The 14,930-nt window shown below is 39.1% G+C and overlaps 1 protein-coding gene across 4 annotated transcripts in view; it reads left to right on the top strand.

Annotated features, from left to right (window-relative positions):
* LOC101162288 (homeodomain-interacting protein kinase 3) overlaps window positions 1-14,930 on the top strand; it is a 30,766-nt gene that overhangs the window by 7,889 nt on the left and 7,947 nt on the right. For all 4 annotated transcript variants that reach the window (XM_078948913.1, XM_023955948.2, XM_023955949.2 and 1 more), the window contains exons 5-12: window positions 8,281-8,404; window positions 10,413-10,532; window positions 11,204-11,290; window positions 11,370-11,554; window positions 11,636-11,798; window positions 12,027-12,138; window positions 13,094-13,188; window positions 14,756-14,907. In XM_078948913.1, the coding sequence (XP_078805039.1) occupies window positions 8,281-8,404; window positions 10,413-10,532; window positions 11,204-11,290; window positions 11,370-11,554; window positions 11,636-11,798; window positions 12,027-12,138; window positions 13,094-13,188; window positions 14,756-14,907 (1,038 nt within the window). The remainder of the gene's footprint in view (window positions 1-8,280; window positions 8,405-10,412; window positions 10,533-11,203; window positions 11,291-11,369; window positions 11,555-11,635; window positions 11,799-12,026; window positions 12,139-13,093; window positions 13,189-14,755; window positions 14,908-14,930) is intronic.

Genomic DNA, 14,930 nt, shown 5'->3' with positions numbered 1-14,930 from the left:
AAACTGTGGACATTGGTTAATCCTTTAAGCGCTCCTCTTGTATTCGCAGTATTTGAGGATCTAGTTCTCTGCCAAAATCTGCCCTTCTGCTCTGTACAGTTCTGGTGTGAGAAAGAAATATCTTTGACATGCTTCCATATCTATATTTTTTGTGGTGCAAAAATAAGAACATGTAATGTACAGCGTCCTCAACAGCAGTAGCTGATATGCTTGTGTAAGAGAGAATAGACCTCTGATAGTCGCAAGCAACTTCCTTATTTTAGTTTAGGCTAGCTACTTTTTTCTTTGCTCCTTTGTAAGAGGACGGCTAGAGTGTGTAGTCATAGCTCTTACGTAACTTGAAGGATTTGTTTGCGTTTGCTGCGGTTGCAACGGTTTTGAGTGTGAGTGCGTATTTTTGCTTATGTGCTTTGTTTTCAAACTGTGCGGGCGACACCGAGGTCCTGCTGCAATTAAAATTGGGCTGGCGCAGGATTTCAGGGAGGTCACTCAGGACACAAGAGGTTTGGAAAGAATGTGGTGTGTAAAAACCCACTTTTAGATCCAGGAAAAAACATTCAGACATTCCTGTGTGTGGCTGGGTGTGTTCTAATGCAGAGCTGAGTTTGTGCAACAGCTTAAACATTGCACACTTGGGTTTTTAACTATAGATTAGCTGACATTTGCTGGTTTCTTTTTGCCTTTAGACCAAAAGTAAAGATTTGTCCAATAATATGATAGCAGGATGCTGGCCCTCGGGGCCTGGAGTCTGACACCTCTGGTAAAGTTTGTTTTTTAACTTGATGGACGGTTCACCTCAGTTTCCCAGCTGTTTGGAATGCAGTAGATGCAGTTGTGATGTTTACTTAGTCTGTTCTGTTCAAGCTGTTTTGAAAAGTTATCTGCATTCAAGTTTAACAAAATGACAGCATGATTTTTACTCTGTTCTGTTTTGCAAATCTAGTTTTTGAAAAACCACACTCTCACCATCAAGGTTTGAAAATTCTACCTGACAATATGATTATAAAAATTCCACAAAAAAAAAGAAGACTTAAAAGGTTCAAAGTTAGGATTCTCAGTAACACACTTAATTTTGGCACAAGAATGGCTGATATGAACATTTCTGTCAATTGTCTCCCTGACGTAATTCTATTTTGACTTTATGGCTGTTTTAGCTGTGACCTGTTAGACCAACAAATGTCAACATGTTGGCTGTAAAAGAAAAATCACAAGTGGAGATGATTCAACAAATCTGCAAGTCTTACAAAACAAATGTTCCCAAAAGGGTGTTTTTTGTTCTGGATCAGTGGTCAGAAAATCTGCAAAAACACCCATAACTGAATTTTTTTTTTTTTTTTTTTTTTTTTGCAGACGTTGTCTTGGTAAACATTATTCCATTACCTTAGCTGAGGAGCAGCACCAACATGAATTTCTGAGTTAGTGAAAATTGCCAGCATGAAAAATATTTTCTTTAAACCAAAATGGGGTGATAAGGAATATGTTTGAAAAATACAATTTAAATAAAAAAGTCCTCTAATAATGTTGGATTTTATGCACAGTTAATTTCATCAAATTCTAAATTAAAAATTGACCAAACAATTTTCACAGACCAAAGTATTCTCTAGTTTGTTTTGATGACATTGAATTTAGTAACAAAAAATGTTGTCAAGGTTAAACAAAACTGCAGCAAACGTGCCACAGAACTTCAGAAAAGAGGAAAACACAAGCATTGGTCAAAGTTCAAACCTCAAGCTGATTGGAATGTTGTGTCAGGACCTTTGAAAAGCTTGGCATTAATGAATGCTTACAAAGATAAAGAGTGAAGGCATCTTTGCAGAACTAGTGCTTTAAATTCCTCAGCAGACACCACAGTCTTAAAGAAGATAAATGACTTTAAATAGTTGCTTCTGAAGACCATTCTACAAGCTGTAAGTGCAGGCATATCTGCATTAAAATGTACTTATGATGAGCTATAATGTCACATGTTATGGGAATATAAACCTCCATATTAAGACTATCCTCCTTAAATTGTTCAATTTGGTTTATTTTGGTCACTTTTTCAGTCTGTAACTCGTTTCAGTTAAAGACTGTTCCATTTTAGTATTTTTTTTGCAGTCTTGGAGTATTTGAATATTTGCTGATAGAAGAGTCATTTGCAAGATACACTGCCTCCTTATCTCCTTTGAGTACATTGCATAATATGTTGCATACATAGTTTGCGGTGGACTGTTGCCATAGTGAGGCTTCACAGGAACACAGACGCCACTAATGATAGAACTCTTCAGACTGAACACGTTTGTTTCTCTTAAAGTGAAACAGAGTTTGTTTTCTTCCGATTATCTTCCGATTATTAGTCTCAATACACCCAAGCAATCCCTGGTCCGGGACCAGGGACTGCTCTCGGACCCATCTTTGGAGGTGGTCTCGGTATGTTTCCAGTCGGACTGAGCTTCGGTTCGCTCTCAAATTCTGTCTGAATATGTTCCATCCTCTGAGTGGAATAACCAATCCAAACAGCCACCGTAGCCGGTGGTCACGTGATGGAAACAAATTAGGAATGTAGCAACCCATGACCCAAGGACAAATGTAAAGCAACCATTGCCCTGTTATCAGAAAGAAAGTGTCCAACTGTTTACTCGTTAGAAAACGTTTAACACCGCTGAAAACGCTTCTTACTTGCTTTTCCGTGTCTTGTTACGCTGCACACGCCCAGCGCTGTTGTGGCACCATCTTGAAAGCTACCTCGTAGTTTCCTTAACATGATCGGACGAATGATGTGCATTAAAGTAACTTTTAACGTGATACACATTACTTCTCGCACTGTTTTCCTGACAATCTATGTGTCATAAACACTTAGCGCTTAGTGTACCTTCATACTGGACGTCTCCTCATCACTGCAGCTGCTAACATCCTCTGAATTAAAGAACACACGGCACGTCTTCTTATCTATAAAGTAAAGTAAAGTGTTGTTTCAAAAACTGATAATCGACATATATACAAACAAACGTTTTAAGTTGAAAGACATATACATATGTATAACATGAAGGAATTAAAAACTGTTCTATTTATGCCATTTACTAAACAAATCTCATCCACAAGGACCACTGCCCTAATTGTTTTTAAGATTTTATAACTCTTGATTAACTGGATAACATGTGTCCAGCCACTCTGCTGGGGCAGAGGTGCTTAAAAAAGAATACAACCCTTAAAACCCTGAAAATTTGCATCTTTATTCTGAGCAATATTTTATAAGCTTTCTTCACAAATGAAATGTTTTTTCCCTTGTTTTCTATATTTTATTCTTACTTTACAAATTCAGGAGAAGATCTTTAATGACTTGAATTATGATGTAACCCTGTTTCAAAAGCTTTGGTGCTTGTCATGATATAACGTAGTGTTGCCATGGAAGCATGACACAGCAGGGCTTAGTGAGATAACTACTCCATTCTCCAGGAGCCAATGACATAGGAGTACCCATGTTGAAAATGGAGCATTGAACAATTTAAATAATTCAGTCATACAGATCAGGTAAAAGAAAAGAGCTGCCATCTGCCCGCTATTGTAAAGTTTGCTTTACTAGGGTGTCATTTCTTTGTAGCACAGGTGTTGCTTTACGGTTTTCTTAGTTTCACTAGATTAAAACATAAACGTGTTTTAAAAATGTTGAGATATATTTTTACAGATGGTCTAACAGACTTTTGGTCTTTCTTAACTGACTACTGTTGACGCCAGGTAATCCAGACTGAACTATTGTAGAATACAACTACTTACCTGGTCTGACTTCCCCCTCTCCTGAATCATCCCAGCCTGGGTGCCACTGTTTCACACTCCAAAAACAGTAGATTTTGGCCATTTTTGTTGGTTGTGTCTTTTTATAACTAAATGCATGTTTTATGTTTTCCACAGTAGTCTGTCTTGTATAAAGCACAGTGCAGTTTGGTTTATTCTGCAAGTTGACGTTAAACCGGGTTGAATATGCAACACAGAGTTCTACTTTATTCATGTCGTAGCATTAGAGAATCAGACTCTTCCACCTTAAAGACCCACTCTAATACAAACTGTGCTTTTGGTGTTCTTAACATGTTCCTTTGGCATTTTCCTAAGGATAGAGGACAAAAAAAAAAGTTAAAACTGCGTTTTTGAGTATTGCTTTAAAACATTGTGAATCGGGATAAAAAAATGCAGTTTGAAAAAGCTTATAGTTCTTACGTACAAACTACAATCAATAGGCCAAACTGCTACCTTCTTTTTATTCCTATGCATCCACTTGTGGACAAATGGATCCATATTTGTCTTTAATTTCCTCGTCTGAGCTGGCATCCGGCTCAAAGCTGTACGGCCGGACAGCTGCATTATTGCTTGTCGTTTTTGTTGGACTGCTAATGTTAGCTTGGGGTTGTGAGGGGCTGTATGCTAGCAGGAGAGCATTTAAACAAAGGGATGATGGGAAATGAGTGAAGGCTTACCTCTCACCAATGGTTCCGCCAACAACTCTGATCCAAATTTCTGATGAACCCGTGCTGAGGAAACACAGGTGTTTGACGTGGGTTAAAAAAACGCATATTCATAATTAAAGAGTGCTGGAAACTCTTTAAGAATAGATAAAAAGATGACTGGAGTGGGTCTTTCCACACATTCATCCAACTAAAGTCCGCTCAACATGGTGCTAGTTCACGTCTGTAAACAAGTTTTATGAAACAAATCAATTGCAGCAGCCATACGAGCTGAATACTTTTGGGTCTCTGTAATTGACAAAGGCAAGGGTTGCCTGATGTGATTACACTCATAACCAGCTTTCTGAGATTCACTTATTTTATAAAACAGCGTTAACTTGGTTTTATCGTTTTCTGTTTTTCACCTCTTTAAATGCATGCTTATTTGTATTTTTTCTCCTAATTAAATGTCACAGTCCCTGAGGACACGTTATAAGACAACAGAGAACAAAAGTGCTGTTTGCTTGCACGTGTTTATCGTACTTAATAAATAACATCTAAGCGCTCTGGAAAATGTTTGTTTTTATAAAGACATGCATCCAGTTGTATGTTTTTTGCATTGAGGATTCCTGTTTGCTGTTTTACCGTTTCATTATCCCAGAGAGGAAAACATTTTGCACTCCTAAACTGGTCACTTAAGACAACAAAATGATAAGTAACTGTTTAAAAAAAACATTTTACTTATAATTTTTTTACTTTTTACGCTAGAAAAATTAATGTTAAGAAAAGTGAGATTTCCTCAGCTGGCAGTACATTTTAACCCAGCAGTGAGGAGGGACAATCAAAACAGCCAAGTACTATTTAAATGGACGTATACGTACTTGAAAGCCTGCAGTTAGAGAATAATGACGGCTGATGGGCTTTACTAAAATGATAATGATTAAAATGTAATTAACACGGCCAACTCACTCTGGATTTTTCACATTATTTTTCAAACTTTCTTCGGACACACCTGGGAATGACGTATACATTACTACCTGAGATGATTAAAGTAATGGCTGGATTATTTTCTCCATCTCACACAAACATCTCATGCTCTCTAGTAGTGTAAATGTGCAGGTTGTTTCACCTTTTGGTTGAGTTAAGCTGGCCTGAGCCCTGTCTTTTTTTCTTTTGTTTTTTTACAAACTTGATTTAATGTTATTGGATCTTTGTAAAGATTTTACATTTTTCTGTAGCAAAGCAGATGAATCGATTTGTTCATGCATGTTTTGCATGTGCAGACAGACAGCAATGGTGTATAGTGGAGCCATTTCTGGTCGGATGACCATCATGGATCACCTGTCTTGTTCCAAGCAAGGTCACATCAACAGCCATTTGTTTAATGGGTGGTTGGACAGAGAGTGGTGGGAATATTTAATGAACCCTCCTAGTTGCAGTTTATAATCAGTAATCTGGCATTATAGTTTCTCTTCCATGCAAACCATGAGTCTGTTACGATACAGTGCACTCATCATATCTGCTGCTCTCCAGTAGAACCAGTTATTTCTGGAACCCCGCCTGCCTCTGCATGTGAATGCGGGTGTGCAAGGGTTACGCGATGAGCTGTTTTAACTATGACAAGTTAAAGCTATGTACAGGCACAAGTTTATTCTCATCCTCTAGCTGCTTTTAATTTGGAAGTGTTGGGTCTGTTTTTCATTTCATTTCAACTGTCTTGAGTTTCATTTCAACTCAAGACAGTAACCTGTGTATTTATTTTTAATACATCTGGAACTGTATCTTCAGCATATCTTGCAGATTTAGCATTGCTAGCATATACCGTATTTTCTATAGTAAAAGTCATAGGAAGCAAAAAAGTGTATAATAAAGAAGGAAAAAAACATGTATACTAAGTAATTCCTGAGTATAAGTGGCAGTACTGGCTAAACTATGAAAGAAAATTAAAACTTTTACTCCAGCAAAAATACGGTCCTGCTAATATTATTGCGCTATTATGAATGAATTAAGTCTTTAGTCATTTAAGTTCCCTCATCTATTGCTTTAACAGTTATCTTGACATAGTTGTTTTAGCATTTAGCTCTGAGTATCATTGCCAAAATATTTATATATAATAACAGTACAAGTAAAGTTGAGGCCTTTTGCTTCTCAATAGTTTTTCACCTTTGTCATTGGCTTTATTCTGTTTTTTGGAGTTGAATTGTTTTTGAAATCTCAGTTGCTTAATGAACTCACCCAAAAGCTGTCTGAAAACCTCACTAAATTGCATGTTTTAAACTGCCGTTTATGAAACTCTTCTAAATGGGACAGTTTCTCCCAAGGCTACTTAAGCTATTGCATAACCACACTTCTTCCTTGTGAAAGAGCAAAAGGAAATGGCGGAGGAAAATTTTCCTTAGCTCGTTGGCATGGAAAACGTGCCTACATAAACTCCATCTCCTCTTTAGCTTTGGATCTGCATGTGTAAATAGATGCACATGATGTGTGAAGGCCCCAGTTTTTCCCCCACACTTTAATATTCCTGCAGTGCTGCGTCCAGATGTTGCTGAGCAACAGTGATTTCCTTCAAAGCTGTCACAGCATTGGCTGCTATTTGTAGCTTTGTTGCTCTGCTGCTGTGAGCATGCCTAACAGCTCATTGTTTTCATACATAATCGCACGCTGCTCCTGGAAGAGTTCTGGTCCTCTTTTAGCTGAACAATTGGCAAAGTCCAGAATATCATACTGATGATGAAACCAGAATCCCTTACATTCAGGCTGTGTTTTGTATTATCAACACCTCCAATAATAATGTGATTATATACACGAGAAGATATAAAACTATGAAGTGTTTAAACGAGTTTATAGAAAGTTGACTCATCACAACAGTCTGATTTAGTTTAAACCTTCGTTTTTTGTGTATGTGCACCCTGTAATTGTGTTGTGTGGGTTTTATTGAAGTACCAGAAAGTCTGTTTTCTAAGCGGTATAAATAAATAAGAACAACCGCTTTGTTCAGTCATCCAACACTATTATTGCAAATTTTAAAATCTGGCAAACTTAACCATGACCTAGCTGCTGAAACCTGATAGACAATTAGCTGGGAAGTAAGAATCTAGAATATCCTTTGTTCACTAGTGATTTTTGTGTGTATGTGTGTGTTTTCTTTTTGAACAAGCTGCCATGCGTTTTTGTAGAGGTCAATAAAGTTAGGTCAGGTCATGGTTAACTCTCTGTAGGAATGCAACTTATGCTAAAACTGGGTTTGTTGTAGCATTTACCTCACAATGACAAATATGTTGGAGCACCTCCTCAGGAAAAAAAGGCCTCCAAACTTTGGTTGCCCTTTAGCACTTGATACTGCGATACCCAAATGTTTTCTGTTCTGAGTAGCATTTTGGCTGCTCTCTGGTGTGGCGGTTATCACTTTTGCCTCACAGTGTGAGGGCCCTGGTTCAAATCCCAGCTTAGGTGGGTTTTCCCCCAAACACTTCCCCCAGTAGCCAGAAAACTTGCTTCCTAGGTCCAGGTTGTCATCGAAACTACCAGGTAAATTATGGTCAAATAAAAAGTTGGAATGAACAGAATTTTTCCATTAATGTTTTTTCTTCTCCTCCTAAAATGATAGATTCCCCAGTTTTAGTAGACCTAAATTGTGAAAGAGTGCTTCAGGAGGCACAAGGGAGGCTTTCTTAAAACTGTGTTTAGTAAAAGTTTCTTTGAGAAGAGTTTTCTATCCTGTGGGAGAAAATCTTTGAACTAATTGGCATTCTAATGGGGTTAAATTAAATCTTAAAGTGTGACTTTTATCTCTTTATGATCAGACTCAACTTCATCAGTGTTATTGTTTTATTTTAACGCATTCTTTTTCCTCTTTTTCTGTCCGCAGGGCTCCCGAGATTATTTTGGGCCTGCCCTTTAGCGAGGCCATCGACATGTGGTCTTTGGGCTGCGTGATAGCTGAACTGTTTTTGGGCTGGCCTCTTTACCCTGGAGCGCTGGAGTACGACCAGGTAGAGTTTCAAGAACTGCAAGCGCTTGTGTCACATACATCCTCTAAGGAGGGGAAAGGGGAGAAGCTGAAGGTGGATCGGTTTGCTGTTGCTTCACGGCCTCTCGTGCTGTATGACCTCAGCCTAGCAAACCCAGCATCCGCATAAAGCTCAACTAGTCTGAGAGAATCAGGAAATTACTTTTAGAAATGTAAAATTATCTTTTTACAGAGTTGTGTTGTCCAAACTGGATGACTAGGGGTTTGGCTGCTGACAAAGTAGACGGCAACATGGGATCATTTTTATTTACAGATAGCACAGAACTTCTTTGTTTGACCATAAACAACACTCTGAAGGCCAGAATCGAGCTCAATATTCCTTTAAATAAAGTGTATAGGAATAATGAGGCTAACATAATCTTTAAGCATCCACTTACTATTTGTTTCTGCATCAGACCTCAAGAGAGAAAGTAATATGCCCCCGTAAAAATTTTTGTGGGCAACTGCACAATGTTTTTAAAAGATGAAATGTTTTTTTCTAGCAGATTGCTTTTCAAAACATTTTTAAGAACATTTTTCTGTCTTTTATATTTTGGAAAGGACAAAGAATATGGTTATTTTTGTAAGATTTTGAGTTTGCCCCCTTCCATTTTCTAGCAGCTTTTAGGAGTTATTCCGGCCTCAACAGCTCTGCTGTGTGGCAGGGCCGTGCCAGGACACACATACACACTGAGCCCCCAAAAGCATGCAGTTGTATGCCAAGGCTCACAGCAGTTCCACTCTACACAGCAAAATGTATTTATAAACATAAGCCTGATTGTAGACGTGCGCACTGCCCCCGTCGCACGAGCACACATACATGCTTTCACGTGCACACTTTAGTTAGCAGTCAGTGCACCATCAGCAGGATCTCAGTCCAGTGCCCTCTGGCCACGCTGTTTGTTTATTCTAGGCCGCACATGCATGTGCGTGCACACATTCACACAAAGCGAAAGCTGGCATTGTAAAAAAAAGATTACCTTCGTCATGGCACTTGGAGGGGACTGGGGTGTGTTGAGAGGCTTCCTGATTGGGCCTCTCAACATACCAAGGAAGTCAGGGAGGGTATTGACCTTTTCAGGGGGAAAAGATACTGACCAGACCTGGAAAACGTCCGTTTCACCTCTGACTAGGTCCAAAAAACTGCCTTTGCAAAGGAAACTAGTTCGTTCATATCTTTTAAACTCTTTTTCTTTATATTTTACTTTCTCTCCCTGTCCTTCCCTAACTTTTTAAGTGAATTTATGTGAGTTCAGTCTTGACTGACTTTGGAGTTGTATTTTTTGCCTCCCTCTTAAACTTCCGCTTAGCATATATATTTATGGCTTTTGGTCAAACGTTTACTTTCACAAACCTATATATGAACGTTTTGTACTCTGCTGGTGCAAACATATTTTTGCCTTCAGCTTCTTATTTTTGTTTTCACTTAAAGGTCTGAACCTCTTTTCACAAATTTACTACAAGTCAAACCAAATGTTGAGTTTTTTATTTCATCTTCATACAGGGTTGCATTGTGCATTAACACTCTATTTTAAAATGAATAACAAGAAAATAATCTTCAGTTAGGTTATTTATTATTTTTTTAAAGTCAACTTTTTAACTGTTTGGATGTAATCAAATGATTCAAACTTTCAGCAATTTTCACACGGCTAAATGAAATTACTATTCACAGTTGGTCATGGGGCATAATAACCTCAGGCATAGTTTTTAGCTTCATGGGATTAATAGAGTTGTGGTTTAGGTGTAAATTATCAGAATAATACAAAAGTCTCTGAACCCATCAGATCGAAAAATGTTTATGCTGCATGAAAGGTGTCAGGCTTCTTTGTTCCGGAAATGCTTGGGCGCCGCTTGCTTCATCTCAAAGGAATCTTGTGTTGAAAGGAATTGCCTTCAGGTGGATTGTGTGATTTTCATATTGTACTTTCTTCCCACCTCTTCATCTGGCTTCATCTCTCCGTCCTCGTTTCCCTCCCTCTTGCTCCTCTCAGATCCGGTACATCTCTCAGACTCAGGGGCTGCCAGCTGAAAAGCTGCTCAACAAGGGAACCAAGACCTCACGCTTTTTCACCAAAGAATCAGACTCCCCTTACGCCTCCTGGAGACTGAAGGTATTTGCATTCAGGTCACATAAATACACAGAAATGTAAAAATGTGTGCAAAGCAAACCTGGTAACATTCAGTGTTGTGTTAACAAGCACATGGTCAGCAGTCATTGATTGCTGCTGTAGATTGTGAAAACACAGATTAGCAGCATTGGAACTTCAATTGATCATAAACTATTGAAAATTCGGGTAAAAGTCCTTGTAGAGATAGCAAACAGCCTTATGTGGCTTTTTTTTTTTTTTGAAAGGAAACAGCTGCATGAGCTTTTCAAAACAGGACAAAGCCGGTACAGAAAAATGCAAGGAAATGTGAAACTGTTTAGACTATCTGCTGAGTTCCCTCCGCGAAAACTTTAAATAAATGTTGTCTAAAGTTTTAGCTTTTTAAATAAAAACTCAGAAGGGGAACCTTTGACCAAGCAGATCTGGTCGACTTTATCTAACATTTGGAATGTTTTGACCTCTCGCTGTTTATCGTTGAAACGCGTCCAGAGCTAACTTTGAACACACGTGTTCCTTTCACACACTCTGCCTTGCCCTCATTGTTCCTCTGACTGCTCGTGAGGCAATGAGTTGAACTCAAAGAGCTGCTGAAGCACATTCCTACAAAAATCTTCACATCCTGCATTGAACTTGTACGCTTTAGATATTTGAAGCAGTCTTCCTGTTTTCCTTAGACAACGGAAGAACACGAGAAAGAGACGGGGCTTAAATCCAAAGAGGCCAGAAAGTACATCTTCAGCTGTCTGGATGACATAGCACACGTAAGTTTTACCCAGATTTCTAAATACTCCTGTGAATCTTCATTGCAATATTCTGAATTGACGTGCTTCTCTGTGTCAGGTGAACTTAGTGCTGAGTCCAGATAACGGGGACATGCAGTCAGAGAAGGAAGACAGACGCGAGTTTGTGTCTCTCCTTAAGAGCATGCTTACGATCGACGCGGAGGACAGAACTGTTCCCTCCAGCGTCCTGAATCACCCTTTCCTCACCATGACCCATCTTCTAGACTTCCCCCACAGTCACCAGTAAGGCTCAGTGCTGTTCCCTCTGTGTGTCTTAATGCTTTCTTCACTTCCTTATCAACAACACTTTGTTTCTCTCTTTAGTGTACAGTCATCTTTCCGCATCATGGACATGTGCCACAGTCGGCCCAGCAATGCAATTTTTGATGCTTTGAACCAGAACACCATTCATTTCTCAAGACCCCCCTTGGCCCCCGCCTCCTCCTCTGTAACTTTGGGTTACAGCAACATACTGGTCCACACCCAGGTGCAGTTTTTCACCACCCCTCCTTTTAAAAAAAAATCTAGAGATTAGTTAAAGTTTATTATCGTCTTCATGATTTTTGTCCAGTTTTTACACACTGCTGAGCTTTGTTGCCTTTTCTCTCACTGAATACTTTAATTCCTTCAGAAGATTAATTAGACATTTTGTTTTTCTGCTCTTCCATTTCTCTGCCACTTCTTCATGTGAACGTCTCAAAACTCAACAATGCAGTCGGCTCAATCGGTGTTGCATCCTGGGATAGCTCTAACAGCAGGGAATGGGCAGTTTGGCTGCAGTGATTCGTTCCCACCTGCCCTCCTCCTTTGCCCCCCAGCAATGCAAGGTATCCGAATCTCCTTATTACAGTGGATATTTAAAATGTGTTCCCGTTTTTTGGTGCTTTGTCTGTAGTTAACTGGAATTAGATTGGTGTATTGGTCAATTTTTTCTTTTTTTTTATATTAAGTGAAAATAATCATTGATTAAAAATAATTAAGATCATCAGTTTTTGTTTACCAGGCAAACAAAGTTCATTTTTAATTGTACTTTTTTCTAACGGTGTGTAGTAAATGTCTGTGATATTACTTGCAGAACCACGTTCCTTTACTGTGAATTTCAATCTTACTTTACTACAATGAAACAAAACCAAAATGTTTAACTTAAATGGCTTTTTCTCCAAAATTCTACGTTATATATATTAAAAACTATTTCTGCATTGTTAAAAAAAAGTTATAAACAATTTCCATTTTGCATTGTTTTGCTAGGATATAAGCTGTAACAAAAAGAAAACAAATCAGTTCAGTAGATGAAACTAAGCACAAAAAAAGCTAAATTTGAGTTTTATTCTCTACATAACTGCATGTTTCTCTGCACAATAGATTTAATTGTGAGCATGAATGTGCAAAAAGCGTCACCTTATGTTGAAAAAGCACGCTTTAAAAGGCTCACCACGCTGAGCTTTAAAGGGCGTTTGGCTTTTACGGTTCAGTTCATCGTGTTCATGTTTTGCATAATGATGTGGCAGACCGATAGTAGGAAGGAACCTCATGCTTTAGTGAGAACAATTAACTAGAGACACAAAGGAAAGATTCACAAATGAATGACAGCACTTGATTGGTTGCTGATAGGAGAAAGGTGCTGATTGGCTGATAGTTTAGACAGACAGTTAAAAGCCTGAGGTTGTAATTTGAGTTTGTGTCTACAGAACTGTGTGTACAGAAAAAATGTTATGAGGACCTGAAATGTTCTACACATCATATAAAACAAAGTTCCTTTTTAAATTGTTTCCCCATTTAAAGGTAACCTGAATCAGCCAGCAACATATTCTGTCCCCATGGTGACACAAGCCCCTCCCATACAGCCCCTGTCAGTGAGACCAGGCGTGATGGCTCAGGTAAGACCCAGACTCCTTCAGCATGCTGATGTTCCCACGCTCCAGAACGGAGTAGTAAGCGTGTTCCCTGGTGACGTGGAGTGGCTCCACACCCTGATCCTTTGTTTGGGTCTGACTCATCTCCAGTGTCAGTGCTGCATCCGTCATACTTGTCGTATTTGTGGTTGTTTTTGCAGTGTGCAGCCAGTGGGACAAACACAAAAATAATAATAATAATTGCAGGTTCTGCCGCAGTTTGGTAATGACTTTTGAATTAAAACAACTTTTGTTTTTTAAACCGGTCTTCATTTAAGGAAAATTTTATTTTTCTGGTGGAAACTCGCGGCAGGCGGATTTTTTTAGCCAGGTGATATAAACTCATGACCTGGGTTAGGGCAAAGCAAGCAACAAAAGGCTTATAAGATGAGGAAGGAGGCAGAGAAAGGCTTCATGTTACATTCAGAATGAGATAGAGAAGTGTTAAAAAGCAGAAGCACACAGTGGTCACTGCTACCAAACCACCAACCGCAATCTATTCATTTTAAGAGCCAAAACACCTACATGTTTGTTGTGCCGCATCTAGTCGAAGCTGCTTTAGTCAAATGTGTGATTACCCAATATGTTTACTAAGAAAGCACCTTATGAGGGGAATAACTGATATAGGATGACTTCATTTGAAGACCAACTCTGATCCTTTTCTATTTATTTTCAGTTGTCTTTTAATTTTGATGACGCAGTATTTAGCCGCAAAAAAAACAACTGTCGTTTTCTAGGACATAGTTTCTTCAGCAGTAATTCATCAGAAATTCGCCTTTGAGATGTGGGCGGGACTATTTGCACAAAGCAATCCTGCCTCGCCTTCCTGCCACCTGTAACAGAGAGCTCTCTGTTTACACGCTGCCCTGCTAGCCTACAGCTCCTAACACCCCCAACCAAACATTAGCAGTGCAACAAAATGGTGAGCAATATTGATGCCATCCAGCCAGATTCCAGCTCAGACTAGAAAAACGAAGACGTGCATGAATCTAGTGGTCTACAAATGGATGCATCAGAAGGGAGCAGAGCAACAAACTTGTGGCCCGCCCAGTGTATTTTCTACATAACAAATACTATCTTTGCTAAACTGCATTTTTGTCATCTGCTCCTGATTGGCAACGATTTGAATAAAGAAATACTCATAAATACAATTTTGAGCTTAGTTTTCTTCATTTTTGTCCTTTATCAAGAGGAAAAACGCCACAAAAACATGTTAAAACACCAAAAACACCAGTTTCATCAGAGTAGGTCTTTAATCCTTGGAGATGTTGCCTGCAACATTAAATATCAAACACTCTTAGAACTTTTGTAACTCTTTGACCGTTTATGCAAATGACGTTATTCCAACAGTTTCTGACACTGAGATTGCACCGATCAGAGCAAAGCGGCTGTTGCCGGCCTCCGAATCCATTGAAATTATAGAAGAGTTACAGTAATTCAAAAGCAGGCAACACTGCAGCTAAAGCTTTTTAAACCTCTCTGGTGCTGATCTCGAGGGACTTTGGGACCACTGACATGTCTTGACGTGTGATGACGTCTCACTGGTTTCCAGGCCTGGCCTAACCGCAGCCAGCAGCTTCTAGTACCAGCCGCTTGGCAGCAAATGACTCCAATGGGTCCACCTCCTTCTCACCCGCCTCCTCCACCTCCTACCTCTCTAACCAACGACAACACAGCTGGCCCACAAATGATCGGCGACTGGGGGTGAGTCATCAAAATGAGTCATT

Source organism: Oryzias latipes, chromosome 6 (assembly GCF_053564925.1).
Source record: "Oryzias latipes strain Hd-rR chromosome 6, Olatipes_Hd-rR_3.1".
NCBI lineage: Eukaryota > Metazoa > Chordata > Actinopteri > Beloniformes > Adrianichthyidae > Oryzias > Oryzias latipes.
This window is presented reverse-complemented; position numbering and strand designations above follow the sequence as displayed.